Raw genomic sequence first — 21,497 nt, forward strand, 5'->3', positions numbered from 1 at the left:
TGCAATCTTACAGGCCCTGGCCTATTTTGAGCAGTTAAAGATTTCCCCAGATGCCTGGCAGGTGTGTGCAGAAGCTCTAGCCCAGAGGACATATAGGTAATTAAAACAAAATTTGCATGACAATTTAAATTTCTATGGGCATGACAGGACTGTTAAATTTACCTGTATTTGGAAAGTGTTTTCATAAAAACATTTTATGACTTTTTTTTTTTTTTTTGCAAAGTCATTAACATATAGTCATTCCATGTAGAAATGAGAAAAGCAGTAAACCAACAGTTTGGCCATTTCAGAATTAACTTTTCAGTAAAACCATCCTTTGCCATATATTGTGTACCTGTCACCAGATCCCAGCTGGAATAAAGTGCCGAAAAAACTTCCTTATCTTATAATTGAGAGTGATAACTGCTTTTCTAAAACATTGGTAAAGAAAGTTATTGTAAATGACATATATCTTAATTTTATTTTATTTTTTTTTCTTGAGATGGAGTCTCGCTCTGTTGCCCAGGCTAGAGTGCAGTGGCGCAATCTAGGCTCACTGCAAGCTCCTCCTCCTGGGTTCACGCCATTCTCCTGCCTCAGCCTCCTGAGTAGCTGGGACTACAGGCACCCACCACCATGCCCGGCTAAGTTTTTTGTATTTTTTTTTTTTAGTAGAGACGGGGTTTCACCGTGTTAGCCAGGATGGTCTCGATCTCCTGACCTCGTGATCCACCCGTCTTGGCCTCCCAAATTGCTGGGATTACAGGCGTCAGCCACCGTGCCTGGCCTGTATCTTACTTTTTAATTTTAACTTAAGTATATAATCATTCAGTGACCAATCTTTTGATATTGGACCACAGTCTTTATCTTTGTATACTAACTAGCATTCACTTTATTTGTAGGTTGGTCACACCTATAACCCATCCTCTACAATTTCAAGCATGGGTCTCTGTACAATGAGTGACGATCCATAGATTTTTAAGATATTTGTCCCCGTCTCTCGAGTTTTCTGGTTATGTAGGCCATGTCAAATATATACAAGATGTTTTCCTTCTGCAGTGTGGCTTTCTATGAAATCTTTCTAAAGCATTCAACTAACTTTTTACAGAAATAGGAACTCTTTTATACTCACTTCATTGGCAGATTGTTGGTCCCTAAAGGATCTTTGTCAGTGTTTATAGCTGGCTTACTGGAACTCTGTCACTCCCCTAGAAAGACAATTGGAAGTGGGTAATTGGTATGTTAACTTTTGCCCCCATCTTATAAGCAAGGGTACCATATTTGTAATTTAGTTTCCTATATGAAACTTTGAAGCTGGACTGACAGTCCGTGTGGCCCTGCTTGTTTTGGATTTGGCTACAATGGAACTACTGGGGTTTAATTTTAAGCAGGACTTGGATGACCATCTCTACTTTCGCTCAGACTCTGGCTGTTCTGCCATTTGTCATTTTACACCTAACCTGTTATTGTAAAATGAAGGGGTTGTTCCAGGAATCTTAATATCTGGAATTTAAGGGGATGGTTTGCTGTTTACAAAGCACTGTATTCAAGGTGCATCTTTTTTTTTTTTCTTTCTTTTTTTTTTGAGACAGAGTCTCGCTCTGTCGCCCAGGCTGGAGTGCAGTGGCCGGATCTCAGCTCACTGCAAGCTCCGCCTCCCGGGTTCACGCCATTCTCCTGCCTCAGCCTCCCGAGTTGGGACTACAGGCGCCCGCCACCTCGCCTGGCTAGTTTTTTTTGTATTTTTTAGTAGAGACGGGGTTTCACTGGGTTAGCCAGGATGGTCTAGATCTCCTGACCTCGTGATCCGCCCGTCTCGGCCTCCCAAAGTGCTGGGATTACAGGCTTGAGCCACCGCGCCCAGCCTCAAGGTGCATCTTAATATTTTGGTAATTTTTTGCTTGTCAAAGTTAACGGAAATTTTAAATATTGTATAATATTTAAAGTTCTCATAGCTTTTTAAGTAAATGGATTTTAACGTCATAAAATGAGACCAGTAAGTGTGAAACAAGCCGAAGGTCTAGTTTGAGAAACTTTTCTGCTGTGTTACTCATAACTATTTTGCCTTCGATTTCTTTTCCTCAGTTCATATTCTGCTTATCTCCTTTTCTTTTTTTCTTTTTCAGTGATGATCATGTAAAGTTTTTCTGCTTTCAAGTACTGGAACATCAAGTTAAATACAAGTAAGGCTTTTCTCACTGTTTTGACTCAGATTTGCAGGGAGAGGTCATTTTTTTAATTTAATGTTTTTCTTCCTTAAGGAAACCATAATACAGGTTATAAATTGACAGTGTATCTGTTATATCCAGGTTATAGATATGTTTTGATGTATCCCAGAGTGTTTTAAAAGTGCTGAGTTGGCCAGGTGCGGTGGCTGTCACCTGTAATCCCAGCACTTTGGGAGGCTGAGGCTGGTGGATCACTTGAGGTCAGGAGTTTGAGACTAACCAGCCTGGCCAACATGGTGAAACTCCATCTCTACGAAAAATACAAAAATTAGCCAGATATGGTGGCATGCACCTGTAATCCCAGCTACTCAAGAGACTGAGGCACGAGAATTGCTTGAACCCGGGAGGCAGAGGTTGCAGTGAGCCAGGATCACACCACTGTACTCCAAACTGGGTGACAGCAAGCCTCCATCTCAAAAATTTAAAAAGTGCTGAGTTTGTTGGTTACATATAAAAATCCAAGGCTGGGCGCAGTGGCTCATGCCTATGATCTCAGCACTTTGGGAGGCCAAGGCAAGAGGATCGTTTGAACTTCAGCAGTTTGAGACCAGCCTGGGCAACATAGTGAGACCTCATCTCTACAAAATTTTTTTAAAAAATTAGCCAGGTGTGGCTGCCTGCTTCTATATTCCCAGCTACTGGGGAAGCTGAGGCCAAGAGGTTGAGGCTTCAGTGAGTCATGATAGTGCCACTGCACTTCAGCCTGGGCAACACAGCAAGACCTTGTCTCAAAAAAAAAAAATGAAAATCCAGACATTTCACAGAAAAATCTAGATTTCCAGCTTTTCTGGAAAAGTCAGAATATCTGGTAACACCAGGCCTGTTTTTCTACACGACAGCTCTCTCTTAGAGTTAAGTGACTGCATGGGCACTTGTGTTCAGAATCTCTGACTTACTAATTAATCCAAATAACAAATCAGTACTGAGAGGATTCCTAGTTCACCTATTGGTTTATTCTGTAGATCACAGACCACAAAACATACTTTCTTTCGAAAAATTGTGTAGCTGTCATTTGTTTCAACATGAATAGAATCACAAATTAAAGATTGATATTGATATCCTACCTGCCACTCTCGTCCTTATCTGTAAAGCAGTGATGAGTGGCATTATCAGTTTATGTTAGGAAACTTTAGATAATTGAGAGCTATACACATTTTCCCTTTTAAATATTTGAGGCTGTTATTTTTCACAACTATAGATACCAAATATAGCCATTATTTTTCTTCTCTATTTTGAACAGATACTCAGAACTAACCACTGTTCAACAACAGCTAATTAGGGAGACGCTTATATCATGGCTGCAAGCTCAGGTAAAATCGTAATTTCATTCAGTTCCTCAAATTACTAGATATTTAAACTTGTTTTTGCAAGAGTTTGGAACTTTACCTCAAAGATTTTGATCAGTGTTCCTCCATTTGATTTTATAGCTTTTTTAAAAGGTGCTGGTTTTAAAGATCATGGAAGTGGGAGTTTAGCAGTAATTTAATAATTATATCAATGACTGAAATGGTCATAGCTTCCATGACACATTGTGGAAACTTTGGTTTTAAAATGTAGTTGTTTTTAACTACTTGACAAACTCTGCTTTCTGTTTGGCTCTTAAAGGTGAGCCCTCCTGGACAGGCTCTCCACAAGAGCCCTTTATAAAGGGCCAGTTGAGTTCTTTTCAGTTAATTTTAGCTAATCTTAACACGTAAAGCAGTTGTGTAGCTAGAGTTTTTATTTTCCTTAAAGAGCAAGTAGACAGAAGAAAAACAATTTTTTTTCTTAGAAGAAATGATAGGAACTATTAAAACTCTGCACATGAAACTTTTCTGTCAAAGTGTAAGAATGAGGAATAACCATTACAGCCTTTAATGGTTCATTTCATTGTTCTTCATCTGTCCAATCACTTAAATACTTTTGATAATTTTGAAAATCATAATTATCAAAATAATTTTGAAGAATATTTGTTGCATAGTTTATCTGAGCCATGTTGACATTTGATGAAGCTTTGCCTTTTAATAAGACAACATGTTTCTGGGTCTTTTCAATTTACATTTAATTTTATGGACTGTTTCTCTGTCAGATGCTGAATCCCCAACCAGAGAAGACCTTTATACGAAATAAAGCCGCCCAAGTCTTCGCCTTGCTTTTTGTTACAGAGTATCTCACTAAGTGGCCCAAGTTTTTTTTTGACATTCTCTCAGTAGTGGACCTAAATCCAAGGGGAGTAGATCTGTACCTGCGAATCCTCATGGCTATTGATTCAGAGTTGGTGGATCGTGATGTGGTGCATACATCAGAGGCAAGTAACCATGGATTTTTTATATTTAATGTTAAGTTTTGTAGGAGATAATGGGCACATACTAAAAGGAGCAGAAAGCTTTCTTGAGGTAAACTTTCTTAAGTTATATAATTATAAATTTACTTAATGTTTTGGATTGTATTTTATGAAGGAACTCAAACTTGGTTATTTTTTTTCCAGAGGTATATTGAAATTAAAGTATTATGTTAATTTTTTTTTTTTTTTTTTTTTTGAGATGGAGTCTTGCTCTGTTGCCCAGGCTGGAGTGCAGTGGCGCAGTCTTGGCTAACTGCAACCTCCGCCTCCCGGGTTCAAGCAATTCTCCCACCTCAGCCTCCCAAGTAACTAGGATTATAGGCACATGCCACCACACCTGGCTAGTTTTTGTATTTTTTGTAGAGATGGGGTTTCGCCGGGCTGGGCTTGAACTCCTAACCTCAGGTGATCCGCCCACCTTGCCCTCCCAAAGTGCTGGGATTACAGGCATGAGCCACTGCGCCCAGCCTAAATTTTTTTTAACTAGGCAAATACCATAGCGACATACACAAGTTGATTTTCTTTTATGAATCTGTTGAGAAAGGTAGTCTCTATTTAATACTGCTATATAGTCCCTGAGCAAGGAAGAAGCATTGTTTAGGAGTTGTCAATGTTGTTGCTTCTGTATTCTTCATCACATAGTATAAGTACTTTGTTACTGTATTGAGAAATACCTTAAAACATGCTTAAGATTTCTAAGCAATGCTTATTTATAGTTTGTATTTACTAAGAAATTGACACTGAGGAGTAGAACAGAAAGAGGAAATACAAAGAATCACAGGATATGAGCTTAGAGCTTGTAAATAGGAAATACTGGTAGAGAATGTGTTAACAAGCCTGCAAGTTTACTCTGTGCAAGTATATTCAGCTATCAAACATTTTGTAAGGTAATGTGTGCATTTGGCGTTTTGTATTTTAGGAGGCTCGTAGGAATACTCTCATAAAAGATACCATGAGGGAACAGTGCATTCCAAATCTGGTGGAATCATGGTACCAAATATTACAAAATTATCAGTATACTAATTCTGAAGTGACATGTCAGTGCCTTGAAGTAGTTGGGGCTTATGTCTCTTGGATAGACTTATCCCTTATAGCCAATGATAGGTAAGTATGCCTATTATTTTTATAGCATAAACTTGTAAAATACAGTATCTAAAACTCATGACTTTGAAAATGTAACAACAATTTTATTTTCCCATTCCAGGTTTATAAATATGCTGCTAGGTCATATGTCAATAGAAGTTCTACGGGAAGAAGCATGTGACTGTTTATTTGAAGTTGTAAATAAAGGAATGGACCCTGTTGATAAAATGAAACTAGTAGAATCTTTGTGTCAAGTATTACAGTCTGCTGGGTTTTTCAGCATTGACCAGGTTGGTAAATTTATATAAAAACCTGTATATAAAGTTGTTAGAACAAACTGGGATAGGTACTAAGTTAAATATAATGTTAGCTTTTTTTTTCTTCTAAATGTTATAAACTCTCCTTGAGATTATAATATAAACCACTGCATCTAGCCAAAATGTTCTCAGTAGCATTCTCCTTAGAAAATAGGTTATACCAGTTCTTAAACTTGAAAGCCTGGAATTGCAAATTTCTCACAAACTCAGGAGATGCTCACACAACTTGTTCATAGTGGAATTGAGATTTTTTGTTTTGTTTTGTTGTTTGAGATGGAGTCTCGCTCTGTTGCCCAGGCTGGAGTGCAGTGGCAGTCTCGGCTTACTGCAACCTCCATCTCCCGGGTTCAAGTGATTCTCCTGTCTCACCCTCCCGAGTAGCTGGGATTACAGGCACACGCCACTACACCCGGCCAATTTTTTACTTTTTTGGTAGAGACGGGGTTTCACCATGTTGGCCAGGCTTGTCTCGAACTCTTGACCTCAGGTGATCCACCCACCTTGGCCTTCCAGAGTACTGGGATTACAGGCATAAGCCACGATGCCCAGCCTGGAATTGTTAAATATATAATGTCACTTTAAAATTGAATCCTGTAATTAGCACTTGATTCATTCTAAAGTTCAGTTTTTCCTCTTAGCTTGGGCACGCAGTTTTAAACAGAAATGTGTCTTCATTGCTTATAGGAAGAAGATGTTGACTTCCTGGCCAGATTTTCTAAGCTGGTAAATGGAATGGGACAGTCATTAATAGTTAGTTGGAGTAAATTAATTAAGAATGGGGATATTAAGAATGCTCAAGAGGCACTACAAGCTATTGAAACAAAAGTGGCACTGATGTTGCAGCTACTAATTCATGAGGATGACGATATTTCTTCTAATATTATTGGATTTTGTTATGATTATCTTCATATTTTGAAACAGGTAAGTTTTTGTTTTATTCTTTTTGCTCAGTACATAATAATACAAAGGAGCCATGGAGAAGTGGAAAATATGGAAAAATTAAAAATGAGAAAATACCCATAATTCTACTACTTAAAAGATATTTACTGTTAAATACTAATGTATTTCCATCTTAAAAAAAAAAAGAATTGGCCAGGAAATAGTTTCAGGTTCTAAATTCAGTAGACTAACCAGCTTCAGAGGTAGTTATAGGTTTAGGTTATTTTTTTATTTTGAACCTGTCTTTGTGAATACTGTTGAAATTTTAATAAGCATGGTTTGTTATTTTAATTTACATGTACATCATTCATTTCTCATAAACTATTCATTTATTTATTTATTTTTGAGACAGAGTTTTGCTATTATTGCCCAGGCTGGAGTGCAATGGCATGATCTCAGCTCACCACAACCTCCACCTCCCAGGTTCAAGCGATTTTCCTGCCTCAACTCCCGAGTACCTGGGATTATAGGCATGCACCACCACGCCTAGCTAATTTTGTACTTTTGGTAGAGACAGGGTTTCTCCATGTTGGTCAGGCTGGTCTCAAACTCCCTACCTCAGGTGATCGCCCACCTCAGCCTCCCAAAGTGCTGTGATTACAGGTGTGAACCACCAAGCCCGGGAACAATTTTTTATGATTAAAGTGTCCCCCACTTCCAGAAAGAACTTGTAGGTGGTGTTAGTCTCCATATTATAGATGGAGAAATGGAAAGAGCCATTTCTGTATATTTACATTGAATTAATTGAATCAAGTCAAGCTTAAAATACCTTCCCAAATGAGTTTAGTTTCTGTTTTGTTGTAGTAAACATAACATGTATCTTTATGTATACTTTAAGAAATTTTATGCAGCAGTGTGGAAAGGTATGATCACTACTGGTAATCCCATTGTACAACTCCTAATGGTTTTGTAGGCTTGTTTGGCTTTGTTTAAAAACCTTTTTTGCAGAATATGTTGTAGGTGTCTTTGTCTACATGTCAAGTTACTTACTAGAAGTGGCATTACTTGATCTTAAGTTAGGTTAGGTACATTTTAAATATAGGCAGCTGCTGCTAAACTGCCCTCCAAAAAAGTTGTGTGCATGTTTTCAAAGATCTTAATTGATTAGAGGCCGGGCATAATGGCTGTCACCTGTAATCCCAGCACTTGGTAAGGCTGAGGTGGGAGGATTGTTTGAGGCCAGGAGTTTGAGACCAGCCTGGACAACATAGAGAGACTCCATCTCTATAAATAATAAAAAGAAAACCAGCCAAGCATGGTGGCACACGCCTGTGGTCTCACCCTCCTGTGGGAGGGTGAGGTGGGAGGATCTCTTGAGCCAGGGAGTTGGAGGTTGCAGTGAGTCATGACTGTGCCACTGCACTCCAGCCTGGGCAACAGAGCAAGACCTTGTCTCAAAAAAAAAGAAAGGTCTTAATTGGTTAGAAAAATGTTCTGATATGCAGGTACAACTTTAGAAAACCTAATAAGTTATTGCTTACTTTTTAACAGCTTACAGTGCTCTCGGATCAGCAAAAAGCTAATGTAGAGGTAATTGACTTTATGCTTCTTTTAAACCAATGATAGATTCTTAGTCTGTAATTTGCCTTGAAATGTAGCTTAATTTCAAATTATATCGAATTAGAAGGAGACTGACAAAAACTCTTTTATTCTCAATTTTATTCTTAGGCAATCATGTTGGCCGTTATGAAAAAATTGACTTACGATGAAGAATACAACTTTGAAAATGAGGTAAGAAATTTTTTTTGTTGAGGAGAAAGGAGTTTTAATTTTATTATTTACTTATATCAAATTAATATTTCAAGTTTTTATTGTTTCGGGGCCCTTTAAAACTTGAAGTTCTTGAAAAATTAGTCTGTTTTTATTGACACCAACCTTGGGTGAAATTAATAGAAGCCTCTTAATCCTTCATTTTTGATATTTTATCCATTAACAACCCCCCCCTTTTTTTTCTTTGAGACAGAGTCTCACTCTGTCACCCAGGCTGGAGTGCAGTGGTGCCATCTCGGCTCACTGCAACCTTTGCCTCCTGGGTTCAAGTGATCGTTGTGCCTCAGCCACCTGAGTAGCTGGGATTACAGGCACGTGCGACCATGCCCGGCTAATTCTTGTATTTTTAGTAGAGATGGAGTTTCGCCATGTTGGCCAAGTTGGCCTCAAACTCCTGGCCTCAAGTAATCTGCCTGCCTCAGCCTCCCAAAGTGTTGGGATTACAGGTGTGAGCCACTACACCTGTCCCATTAACAGCCCTTTTACAAATACTCTGTAGCACTGAACATAGTAAAATATTGATAATATTATTGGTGATCATATTTCATTTTATATTTTGTAAGAATGAGGAACTCCAGTCACAAGACTGTATTGGTAGAGTGGAAATGAGGCGCTCTAGACTTGTTCCAGTTAAAAGTCTTTTTCAAGATTGTGAGTGGGTCAGCTTCCCATCAGACAAGGGCCATTGGTGCTTTCTAGGTATTCAGTCATGGTATTCGCTGCCAAGCTTTGTTCTAAAGTGTTTTATTCCCCCACTTCAGGCATTGAAAAACTTAAGAGTTGTAAAAGGATAATGGTGGTGATGACCAACACACTGTGCACTTGGGATGTGCCAGCCTCCTAACATTTAATATCTCCAGTTATACCACAGTATTACCACTTTTTACAGTGGATATTGACTTACAAGAATAAATAAGGTGCAAGATTTCAAAGCCCATTCTAGTGCTAGACTATTGTCTTTAACCTTCTTAGACTATTTCTGGCTCTAGGCTTTTGAGGCCTATGGCTGTGTGCAGAAATACTTATTTGTGAGCTAGAGGGGGAAGTTATTATGCATAGTAAGTTTTTCTATATAAATAGTGACAAAAAATAAAAGTACGAAATGTGTAAATGCAGAGAAATACAGAACTGGATATTTACATGAATTTTAAGGTCTTTTAAGTTTTTTATTTATTTTTATTATTATACTTTAAGTTTTGGGGTACATGTGCAGAATGTGCAGGTTTGTTACATTGGTATACATTTACCATGGAGTTTGCTGCACCCATCAACCCTAAGTTTTTTAAATGAGGATTTTAACCTGTATCATAGGGTGAAGATGAAGCCATGTTTGTGGAATATAGAAAACAACTGAAGTTACTGTTGGACAGGCTTGCTCAAGTTTCACCAGAGTTACTGCTGGCCTCTGTTCGCAGAGTTTTTAGTTCTACACTGCAGTAAGTTTGTCATTACTTTTGTAACAAGCCTACTTCTTTCTTTTGCTCTTTGATATGGGTCAAAAGAAATGATTCATATGACTTACTAATCCATGTAACTTATTGAGATCTTATGTGTATCTCTGGAAACAATGAAGTGTCTTCTTGATTTCTCTTGATCCTTTCTACCTTTGTGATATATATTATATTGCCTGGGAAAGTTAACAATTGCTATGACTTTTTAATAATTAAAAAGACTTTTGTTGGTGTCTTACCCTGTGCATAATTCACTGTATGAAAAATTTATCTTTAAATCTCACTGACATATTATACCTTGGTAGGAACTGGCAGACTACACGGTTTATGGAAGTTGAAGTAGCAATAAGATTGCTGTATATGTTGGCAGAAGCTCTTCCAGTATCTCATGGTGCTCACTTCTCAGGTGATGTTTCAAAAGCTAGTGCTTTGCAGGATATGATGCGAACTGTAAGTATACTGAAGATAATTTTGACCATAAATTTCTGTTTTCAGTATAAGCTAATGGGAGTTCCTTGTTAGAACTTAGTATATGTTAATACTGGGGCATTTTGATGTTCCAATAAATAAGAAGAGGTTTCTTAACTTTTTCCTGCTCTAGTTGGTAACATCAGGAGTCAGTTCCTATCAGCATACATCTGTGACGTTGGAGTTCTTCGAAACTGTTGTTAGATATGAAAAGTTTTTCACAGTTGAACCTCAGCACATTCCATGTGTACTAGTAAGTACTCTGGATTTTTTGTTACTTTACATGGATTTCAGCTAATGACTTGATAGCATTGTATTTTTCTGTCTATAACTTTTCTCAGAATCAGAACCTCTCAGAAATGCTTGGCACACTCTGAAAGTAACCCCTCCTCCATTTCTTTTAAATGGATAGTTTGTGCCCAATTAGCCAATCAACTAAAACAAGTTCTCAGAGGACTGTTTGTGTGTAGTTTAGAATTACTTGTGTATTCCTGGTTCCTGCGTTTTAGGAGCTAAGATGTAAAATTTGGTGTGAACAAAAATGTAGCATGACAATAGCAACAAAACCCCTGAAAAAGTGCAGAAATAGTAAAAGTGTCTCCTTCTTTAGATGGCTTTCTTAGATCATAGAGGTCTGCGGCATTCCAGTGCAAAAGTTCGGAGCAGGACGGCTTACCTGTTTTCTAGATTTGTCAAATCTCTTAAGTAAGTATAAAATTGCAGCTAATCTGTTGTTTTTTAAATTACTGAATTGATGTAAAACAATAGTAAAGACATGGAATCAACCTAGGTGCCCATCAGTGGTGGATTAGATAAAGAAAACGTAGGCCAGGTGTGGTGGCTCACGCCTATAATCCCAACACTGGGAGGCCGATCACGAGGTCAGGAGTTCAAGACCAGCCTGGCCAACATGGTGAAACCCCATCTCTACTAAAGATACAAAAAATTAGCCAGGCGTGGTGGTGGGTGCCTGTAATCCCAGCTACTCAGGAGGCTGAGGCAGGAGAATCGCTTGAACCTGGGAGGTGGAGGTTGCAATGAGCCAAGATCGCTCAGTTGCACTCCAGCGTGGGTGATAGAGTGAGACTCAGTCTCAAAAAAAAAGAAAGAAAAAATGCAGTACACATACACCATGAAATACTAAACAGCCATAACAAAGAACAAAATCATGTCCTTTGCAGCAACATGGATGCAACTGGAGGTCTTTAAGCAAATTAATGCAGAAACAAAAAAATGCCACATGTTCTCACTTATAAGTGGGAGCTAAATTTTGGGTACACACAGACATAAAGCTGGGAGCAAAAGACATTTGGGACTCCAAAATGAGGGAGGGAGTGGGGCAAGTGCTGAAAAACTTCCTATTGGGCACTGTGTTCAATATCTGGGTGATGGGATTGGATCAATAGAAGCACAAATCTCAGCATCCCATGATATGCCCGTGTAACAAACCCCCTGAATTTAAAATGAAGATGGAGGGCTGGCGCAGTGGCCCACTCCTGTAATCCCAGCACTTTGGGAGGCTGAGGCAGGTGGATCACCTGAGATCAGGAGTCCGAGACTAGCCTGGCCAACATGATGAAACCCGGTCTCTACTAAAAATACAGAAAATTAGCCAGGCGTGGTGGTGGGTGCCTGTAGTCCCAGCTAATGGGAGGCTGAGGCAGCTTTGGGAGGAGGCTGAGGCAGGAGAATCGCTTGAACCCAGTAGGCAGAGTTTGCAGTGAGCAGAGATCGTACCATTGCACTCCAGCCTGGATGACAAGAGTGAAACTCTGTCTCAAAAAAATAAAATGAAGATGGAAATGAAAAAAAAGTAGACATATAAATTATTTTCCAAGTGCCTATGGTAGATTTGGTTCTTCCTGTTCAAGTCAAGTCATGTTTTGTCAGGTAGATGTCCCCTCCGACTTTTTTTTTTTTTTGAGACAGAATTTCACTCTTGTTGCCTAGGCTGGAGTACAATGGTGCGATCTTGACTCACTGCAACCTCTGCCTCCTGGGTTGAAGCGATTTTCCACCTCAGCCTACCGAGTAGCCAGGATTACAGGTGCCCATCACCACACCTGTCTAATTTTTTGCCTTTTTAGTAGAGATGGGGCTTCACCATGTTGGTCAGGCTGGTCTTGAACTCCTGACCTGAGATGATCCACCCTCTTCAGCCTCCCAAAGTGCTGGGATTACAGGCATAAGCCACTGCACCCAGCCCCCATTTTATGTTGCCACTTCCTTTCCTGTTCATCAGGCAAGTACTTAGTTCAATACTAAAAGTTTTTATTATTTGTTGTTGTTGTTATTTTTTTGAGACAGGGTCTCACGCTATCGCCTAAGCTGGAGTGTAGTGGCTTGATCCCAGTTCACTGCAACCTCAACCTCCTCAGGCTCAGGTGATCTTCCCACCTCAGCCCCCGGAGCACCTGGGACTACAGGCGTGTGACAGTGGCCAGCTAATTTTTGTATTTTTTGTAGAATCGGTCTCACTGCATTGCCCAGGCTGGTCTCAAATTCTTCAGCTCAGTCTTCCTACCTCGGCCTCCCAAAGTGTTGGGATTACAGAAATCAGCCACTGCACCTGGCCTGTATTATTCTTTACTAGTACCATTTTCGGGGAATGAAAACTACTCCTTATTAGGCTTATAAGATTGTAAGTCATTTTGACAATCTTATCACTACAGAGCAGATAAAGGTAATTTTTTAAAATTAACCATAGCTAATCTTAATCAGAAGTGACTAGCCTACAACTGAACTTTTTTTTAGTTCTGTCTTAAAGGGGGAATTTGGTATTTTACCACTGTTTTGAGCACTGTTATTAATTGTGATTTTCCTTTTTGCTGTTTTTCAGTAAGCAAATGAATCCTTTCATTGAGGATATTTTGAATAGAATACAAGATTTATTAGAGCTTTCTCCACCTGTAAGTATCTGTCTCTTTTAAGATATTTTACCCAAAAATCATTTAAGCCACACATGCCATTAGGTTTACCTTTGTGGGCATTTAAAAAAAACGGGTGGTGGAGGGAGGTGTATGTGCAAAGATTAGTTCTATTTACCAAAATTCTGTTGACATAGTAAATAAAATATAGTAATAGGAATCAAGAGTTGACAGATCGATTTGGCAGCATGGGGTAGATATATTGTTAAAATGTTGAAGCATTTTATGAAGAAGAAAAAATTAAAGATGAGCTTGCTGTTAAGTTAAAATGAAAAGTATATTAAAAATTTTAAAAACGAAAAGAAAATAAAAATTGAGAAAAATTCAACTTCTAAATTATTCTGTTTAGTCCTATGATTGTATTAGCCATTCTTAGCAGCTGCTACTGCTAGATCAAAGGTTTTCCCTGTCATTTCAGGCTTAGGGTAAAAAAAAAATTAAGTGCTTGTCAATCTGAATATTTTGGCGTTGGGATGGGGCCATAATCCCAAGCGTTAAAATCCTGAAATCCTAAAAACCACAATTCCGAAAGATCAAAATCTTAAAAATATACTCCTGGAAAAAGTAATTTTAAAAAATTATTTGAAAGACATTGCTTTACATTTTTAAAAGGGAATGTATTTGAGAAACATGTAAAAACATGACAGCACTTCATAGTCCACTTTACACAATAAAATAGGCAATAATAACATATGCTTTTGCAAGTATAAGCACTCAGTTATAAAAATGACAGTTACATGGGTAAAACAGGAGCAGACAAACTGTATTCATAAAGAAATAGATCAGAAAGCAAAATGTGTAAGTGCATATCACTATGGTTAGTAATTGTGTGCCACTCAGTTTTATAACTGCGCTTATCTGAAATAACCATGACAGACAACCTAAGTCTTGAGGAAATTGATAAAAAATGGCAATGGGTCACTACAACATATGCAGTCACCCAAAGAACTGAGATCACAAGAAATTTTTTATGTTTCACAGATGCAGATATACAGAAAGGACCTTTCTTGTGTACATGCACAGTGTTTACACACACAGTTAATGCTGTGTGTAATGCACTTTTGCGGAGTCAAATCTCTGATGTTCAAGGCAGCAGAAGAAAAGTCTGTCCAGCTTTCAGAGAGAGACCAATTCGCCTTATGTATTTGTTCTCTCAGTGCCCCTGGTCAATTGGATGGTGCCCGCCAACACTGAGGGCAGGTCTTCCCCACCTAGTCTACTTGGACCAACTAATCTTTTCTGGAATGACCCTCACAGACACATGCAAAATAATGCTTTACTATGTATTTATTACTTAATTATTTAAAAGAAGTGTAGGTAGCCCTCTAGTACTTTTTTTTTTTTTTGTGACAGAGTCTTGGCTCTGTCGCCCAGGCTGGAGTGCAGTGGCATAGTCTTGGCTCATTACAACCTCCATCTCAGGTTCAAGCAATTCTCCTGCCTCAGCCTCCCAAGTAGCTGGGACTACAGGTGTGCCACCACACCCAGCTAATTTTTTGTATTTTTAGTAGGGACAGGGTTTCACCATGTTGGCCAGGCTGGTCATGAACTCCTGACCTCAAGTGATCCGCCTGCCTCGGCCTCTCAAAGTGCTAGGATTACAGGCATGAGCCACCACATGCAGCCTAGCCTCATAACAATCTTATAAATAAGATCTTTACAAAAGAAAACAAGTTAGAAAGCTAACTTTAATAAATCATGATCATTTGTAGAGTCTTGTCAGGGCTGGAATTAGAACCATGATCTGTTGACCTCCAATTTAGTTTTCTTTTCATTCTATGGTCCTGGGAGAAAATTTGTCTTTATAAGTATTTGATACATGAGTTGGTGTGATAGATTACATTTCCTGTTCCTAATGCACATTTTCTCATTAAATGAGAGGAACTCAAAAAATAAAAACTTTTAGTAAGACTAAATTTCATTCTAGGAGAATGGCCACCAGTCCTTACTGAGCAGCGATGATCAACTTTTTATTTATGAGACAGCTGGAGTGTTGATTGTTAATAGTGAATACCCGGCAGAAAGGAAACAAGCCTTAATGAGGAATCTGTTGACTCCACTAATGGAGAAGTTTAAAATTCTGTTAGAAAAGTTGATGCTGGCACAAGATGAAGAAAGGCAAGCCTCTCTAGCAGACTGTCTCAACCATGCTGTTGGATTTGCAAGGTAAGTGTGATCACAGTTAAAACTGTGAAGTGCATGTATCTACACAGACAGAACCACTTGTTTGGTGGGCACACACATTTGTGTTTCCACAGTTGGATAGTCCAGAGAATTGTCTAAATCTTTGTCCTCCAAATCCAGTCGGTTAGATTCAGTTGAAGAAGGGGATAGATTACATACCATTTGCATTTTTGCCTTGACAGCTGTAAATCTTTAACCCCTCTGACTTCTTTGGTATAAGTGGGTTGTGTGTTTAAGGGGATCAGCTAAAGAGTTAATATACTAAAGATATATTGGGATGGGATGTCTTTGGTTAGTCTTGGTTACTTGAAGAGAAGAACCTGAGGTTTCTCTTTAGTTGTTTTGTGTCCTGAAGACCATCCAAGCAGCTATTTTTTCCCCCTCTACCCATACTTTTTGTTGACAAACAATAAACAGTGGCATGAAAGTTGTAAAGAGTGCTAATTAGAAGTTAAATTATTCTATAATATACTTAAGAACAAGAGCTAGATATTAGAAAGTTATATAAATAATTTTGAAGATAGTTTTCTAAATTTAAATGAGTAGTTTGCAGATTACCTAGTACAGCCTAGTCATAACGAGTGGATTTGTTTTCTCTTTTCTGTCTACTTTGTCAATAGGATTTTTCTCTTTCTTTTTCTTTTTTTTTTTTTTTTTGTGGGAGACAGTCTCGCTTTGTCACTCAGGCTAGAGTGCAGTGTTGTGATCTCAGTTCACTGCAACCTCCGCCTCCCAAGCTCAAGTGATTCTTGTGCCTCAGCTTCCAAGTAGCTGGGATTACAGGCATGTGCCACCACACCCAGCTAATTTTTCTATTTTTAGTAAAGACGGGTTTTCACCATGTTGTCCCGACTGGTCTTGAACTCCTGGCCTCAAGTGATTTGCCTGCCTCAGCCTCCCAAAGTGCTGGGATTAGAAGCATGAGCCACAATAGCCAGCCCAGTCAATAGGATTTTAATAAAACATTTAGGTAGACTCACATTAGAAGGATTATATTAACTCCATGTCATTCATTTAAATTAATTTGAGCTCTTTTGTTCTGGAAAGATAATTGGAAGCAGTAGTTTACAAATAGCCATATTAGCTAAAGATGGAAGTAATTGTGATGTGGAAAATAAAGGTCTGGTTGTTTAGTTTTGTTAATTTTGTAATTTGTTGTGCGTTGCTTTTGAATACTCCATAACGCTTTCAAAGAATAAAGTTACATCTGATTGCCTGATTTTTGCTTATATAGTCGAACCAGTAAAGCTTTCAGCAACAAGCAGACTGTGAAACAATGTGGCTGTTCCGAAGTTTATCTGGACTGTTTACAGACATTCTTGCCAGCCCTCAGTTGTCCCTTACAAAAGGATATTCTCAGAAGTGGAGTCCGTACTTTCCTTCATCGAATGATTATTTGCCTGGAGGAAGAAGTCCTTCCGTTCATCCCATCTGCTTCAGAACATATGCTCAAAGATTGTGAAGCAAAAGATCTCCAGGAGTTCATTCCTCTTATCAATCAGATTACGGCCAAATTCAAGGTACCGCAAACCTTCAGAGCTCTGAAAATCTCTTGAAGATCAGATGTACTTATCTCCAGACATGTTTTGGATTTGCCCTTGGGTTTCTTTCTTTTTTTTTTTTTTTTAATGAATTACTTGAGAGCATCATGGATCATATGTATTTTTATCATCTGTGGTGTTTGGGACACTGCCTGATACATAGGTCATGCTTAATAGATGTTTGAATATAAACAGACCCTGTATGCTTTGTGTAGCAAAAGAAAACAACTAGTTGGCTATTTTAGAAGAGCATATAAAAACAGTACACTGAGTACTAAATGTCTAAAGAAATAAGAAGCACCATAATTTGGGTACCCAAGCAAGGGTTAAAAGTAATTCAATGTATTAAAGTCAGTTTTCTGTAGGACATTTAAACTGGCTAATAAAAGTGGTTAATACTTACATAGTACTTCTTTTTTTCTTTTTTCTTTGTATGGAGATAATCTCGCTCTGCCACATAGGCTGGAGTGCAGTGGCGCAGTCACGACTCACTGCAACCTCTACCTCCCAGGTTCAAGCGATTCTTGTGCCTCAGCCTCCTGAGTAGCTGGAACTATAGGTGTATGCACCACACCAGGCTAATATTTTGTACTTTTAGTAGAGACAGCGTTTCCCCATGTTGGCCAGGCTAATCTCAAACTCCTGACCTCAAGTGATCCTCCTGCCTCGGCCTCCATAAGTGCTAGGATTACAGGCATAAGCCACCACACCTGGCCACTTACATAGTACTTTCTATGTTCAAAATCTGTTCTAAGCACTTTTTGTACATTTACTTACTTGATTTTCATACCTACCCTAGAAGATAGGGATTATATGTTATCGTTGAGGAAACTGAGGCATGGAGAAGTTAATGGATTTGCCCAAGAGTTCATAAAACTCAAGAGTTCATTTGTTAGCAAGCATTGAGGACGTTATTAAACTATGTTTTTTACCTTTGTTCAAAAAAAAAAAAAACCCTAAGAGTTGAATCATATAAACTGATTTATAGTTTAGCAAAACAATTCATTTTTTGAGAATTTAATTTTGAAAATATTCCATGGCAATATTTTATTGTGAAATATGTCTATAATTTTAACCTAAATCTGAATCTGTAGGAAAGGGTTTAAATTGAATGATCTTGGGTCTTTTAGTAATATTTTTTAAGGTTTTTCTCCCCCACCTGGAAATGGAGTCTTGCTCTGTTACCTAGGCTGGAGTGCAGTGGTGCGATGTTGACTCACTGCAGCCTCCACCTCTCAGGTTCAAGCAGTAACCCTATGTCAGCCTCCTGAGTAGCTGGGACTGGGATTACAGGCGCTCGCCACTACACCCAGCTAATTTTTGTATTTTTAGTACAGATGGGGTTTCACCACGTTGGGCAGACTGGCCTCTAACTCCTGACCTTAGGTGATTCACACGCCTTAGCCTCTCAAAGTGCTGCGATTACAGCTGTGAGCCACTGCGTCTGGCCTAGTAATGTTTATGTTATATAGATTTTATCTTAAAATTGATATTTGCTAACTGAATTATGTACGTATGCATTCTAAATAGAAAAGAAAGGCTTTATGTAAAATAGTTTTTTTAAGTTGTATATTAGTATTGTTACTAATTGCTGAAGTAATGATTGTTTATCTTCAGATACAGGTATCCCCATTTTTACAACAGATGTTCATGCCCCTGCTTCATGCAATTTTTGAAGTGCTGCTCCGGCCAGCAGAAGAAAATGACCAGTCTGCTGCTTTAGAGAAGCAGATGTTGCGGAGGAGTTACTTTGCTTTCCTGCAAACAGTCACAGGCAGTGGGATGAGCGAAGTTATAGCAAATCAAGGTGGGGACGCATGCCATGTCCAATTAGTCTGCTTAAGTCTGTGTCACTGTTGTACACCTGTATGACCAAGAGCAAACTGAAGTAAATACAGAAATTTTGAAGTTTGTTGTCCCATGGGAAGACAGTTTATTGTTTTCAAGGTGGGAATCGATCACTTTTATGTAAAGCACCTAAAATTAATTTGTATTCTGTTCCCTTTTTCTTTATGCAATATTTTTTAATTTGGTTCTTTAGCAATATAAATAACATGACTACTTACAGAATTGACCTGACAATTGAGTCTTTATGGCAAATTTGCCATTTTGAAATATAAAATAAATGGAGCTGTATAGATTTGTGTGGAGAATTCTGTATAGGAAATTCAGGGAACAAGATACCAAGGGCAAACTGTTTTTTGGTGGTTTTTTTTTTTAATTTAATTTAATTTTATATGTGAGATAGGGTCTCACTCTATTGCCCAGGCTGGAGTGCAGTGGTATGATCATGACTCATTGCAACCTCCACCTCCTGGGCTATCCTCCCATTTCTACCTCCTGGGCTATCCTCCCATTTGTACCTCCTGTGTAGCCAGGACCATTGGCACTTGCCATAATGCTGGGCTTATTTTTTGTAGAGATGGGATCTCACCACGTTGCCCAGGCTGGTGTCAAACTCCTGGGCTCAAGCAGTCTTCCTCAGCCTTGCAAAATGCTGGAATTATAGACAGGAGCCACCACGCCCAGCTGATTTTTCAGTGTTTAATGTTTAAACTTTAGGTGCCCAGTTAATAAAAATCAAGGGATTTTGGCAACTCTGTAAATGCTTTTTTTCCCCCCTTCATTTTTCCCATTCCACCTGTAAATGATTTTTCATATACATTAGTATATGAAAAGAGAACTTCAGGTTGCTTTCCTAGTTAATTTTGGAAATTACTTAAACTAAAGTTTTTCTCCTCAGGTGCAGAGAATGTGGAAAGAGTGTTGGTTACTGTTATTCAAGGAGCAGTTGAATATCCAGATCCAATTGCACAGAAAACATGTTTTATCATCCTCTCAAAGTTGGTAGAACTCTGGGGTAAGATGATTTTATTTCTTAACCTTCGTTTCCCAAACTCTTTCATAAAACTCTTAGAGATGAAATGGAACGTAGCCCTAACAGAGAGAGAAACTGGGAGTTGGTTTTCCCTGGTGATGAATTAATTGACTTACTTTTATATATAAGATGAAAATTTGAATTCTCTTGACAGGAGGTAAAGATGGACCAGTGGGATTTGCTGATTTTGTTTATAAGCACATTGTCCCCGCATGTTTCCTAGCACCTTTAAAACAAACCTTTGACCTGGCAGATGCACAAACAGTATTGGTAAGCACCTAGGAATCTTTGTTTACCTTGTGTAGCTCTCATATATTCCCAATTTCTTCTTTAATGCCAGGTTGATTATATTATGTTTCATTGAATTTTTTTTTTAATTTAGTGATTTCAGATCAGGGTTCATTTTTTTTAGATTTATGATACCTTCTGGAGTTTTTATGAATTCTTTTGAATCCCAATGCTACTGCTGAATTTTACAAATTCTGCTCCTTCAACTTTAACACCTGACTTTTTCTAGGACCATGAAAGGACATATGACACAAACATTCTTTCAAGTTTCAGTATTAGTTTCCTACTACTATTTTAATTCTAAAACTTGCACCTAGTGGTTTTCCCTAATCATTAAGAGCATGAAATGGCAACTTGATCCTCCTTGTATGATAGTTTCCCCAAATCTCATCTTCACAATATTTAATGTCAATTTCCACTTTCTCACTTTCCCACAACCTGGTAAAAGCTAGATTTCGTAATTGTAATGTACTACGTTAAAACAACAGTTTGTATTTTTTTGTTTTTTTTCCTTTTTTTACTTCAACTCACTTAGTCCACCTGCCTGTTACCTTTCCTTCCTCTATCCCTTCTCTGGATTTAAATATTTCTCTGGAAATATTTATTTGAATTTCCCTGGCAGTGGCCAGGATAGTAAAGAGAAGAGCTGGATCACTAAAACAAGAATTGAGTATATAGAAATTCTTAAACTTGTTTTTCACAGGCTTTATCTGAGTGTGCAGTGACACTGAAAACAATTCATCTCAAACGGGTAAGCCTTGTAGTCCATGCCCCTTCATTTTCATCTCGTGTGGTGTTATTATCTTGTTCTTGAAAGATGTATCTTGTGTAAAATTTAACTTTCGTTTTCCCTTTTTGGATGTGGGGAAAGGGGATGAATGAAAGTAGCAGTATCCATTTATTGTCCTTCATGTCTTGGGTAACATGTTTTGGTTTGACTAAGGATGTGAAAAATCTTAGCCAGAATTTCAAGATTGTTTTCACGATCTTGTAGGCTTCCTCACTACCAGATTTTTTACTTTATTTTTGTTTGTATTTGTTTTTTGGAGACTGAGTGCAAGCTGGAGTGCAGTGGCATGATCTTGGCTCACTGCGACCTCTGCCTCCCAGATTCAAGCAAT

The 21,497-nt window shown here is 38.4% G+C and overlaps 1 protein-coding gene and 1 long non-coding RNA gene across 5 annotated transcripts in view; one reads left to right on the forward strand and one right to left on the reverse strand.

Moving 5' to 3' along the window:
- Positions 1–21,497, forward strand: part of XPOT (exportin for tRNA) — a 44,292-nt gene that overhangs the window by 9,796 nt on the left and 12,999 nt on the right. For all 4 annotated transcript variants that reach the window (XM_003906720.5, XM_009181130.4, XM_021922560.2 and 1 more), the window contains exons 3-22: positions 14–96; positions 2,106–2,162; positions 3,448–3,517; positions 4,276–4,494; positions 5,450–5,634; positions 5,735–5,903; positions 6,615–6,851; positions 8,361–8,399; positions 8,538–8,600; positions 9,951–10,075; positions 10,396–10,540; positions 10,692–10,811; positions 11,169–11,263; positions 13,398–13,467; positions 15,413–15,651; positions 16,904–17,189; positions 18,828–19,017; positions 19,954–20,070; positions 20,243–20,358; positions 21,080–21,127. In XM_003906720.5, coding sequence (XP_003906769.1) covers positions 14–96; positions 2,106–2,162; positions 3,448–3,517; positions 4,276–4,494; positions 5,450–5,634; positions 5,735–5,903; positions 6,615–6,851; positions 8,361–8,399; positions 8,538–8,600; positions 9,951–10,075; positions 10,396–10,540; positions 10,692–10,811; positions 11,169–11,263; positions 13,398–13,467; positions 15,413–15,651; positions 16,904–17,189; positions 18,828–19,017; positions 19,954–20,070; positions 20,243–20,358; positions 21,080–21,127 — 2,673 coding nt within the window. The remainder of the gene's footprint in view (positions 1–13; positions 97–2,105; positions 2,163–3,447; positions 3,518–4,275; positions 4,495–5,449; positions 5,635–5,734; positions 5,904–6,614; positions 6,852–8,360; positions 8,400–8,537; positions 8,601–9,950; positions 10,076–10,395; positions 10,541–10,691; positions 10,812–11,168; positions 11,264–13,397; positions 13,468–15,412; positions 15,652–16,903; positions 17,190–18,827; positions 19,018–19,953; positions 20,071–20,242; positions 20,359–21,079; positions 21,128–21,497) is intronic.
- Positions 1–21,497, reverse strand: part of LOC103875813 — a 40,437-nt gene that overhangs the window by 2,413 nt on the left and 16,527 nt on the right. The window contains exon 2 of the long non-coding RNA XR_634778.3: positions 1,112–1,187. This is a non-coding gene — a long non-coding RNA (uncharacterized LOC103875813). The remainder of the gene's footprint in view (positions 1–1,111; positions 1,188–21,497) is intronic.

This window comes from Papio anubis, chromosome 9 (genome assembly GCF_008728515.1).
Source record: "Papio anubis isolate 15944 chromosome 9, Panubis1.0, whole genome shotgun sequence".
Classification (NCBI taxonomy): Eukaryota; Metazoa; Chordata; class Mammalia; order Primates; family Cercopithecidae; genus Papio; species Papio anubis.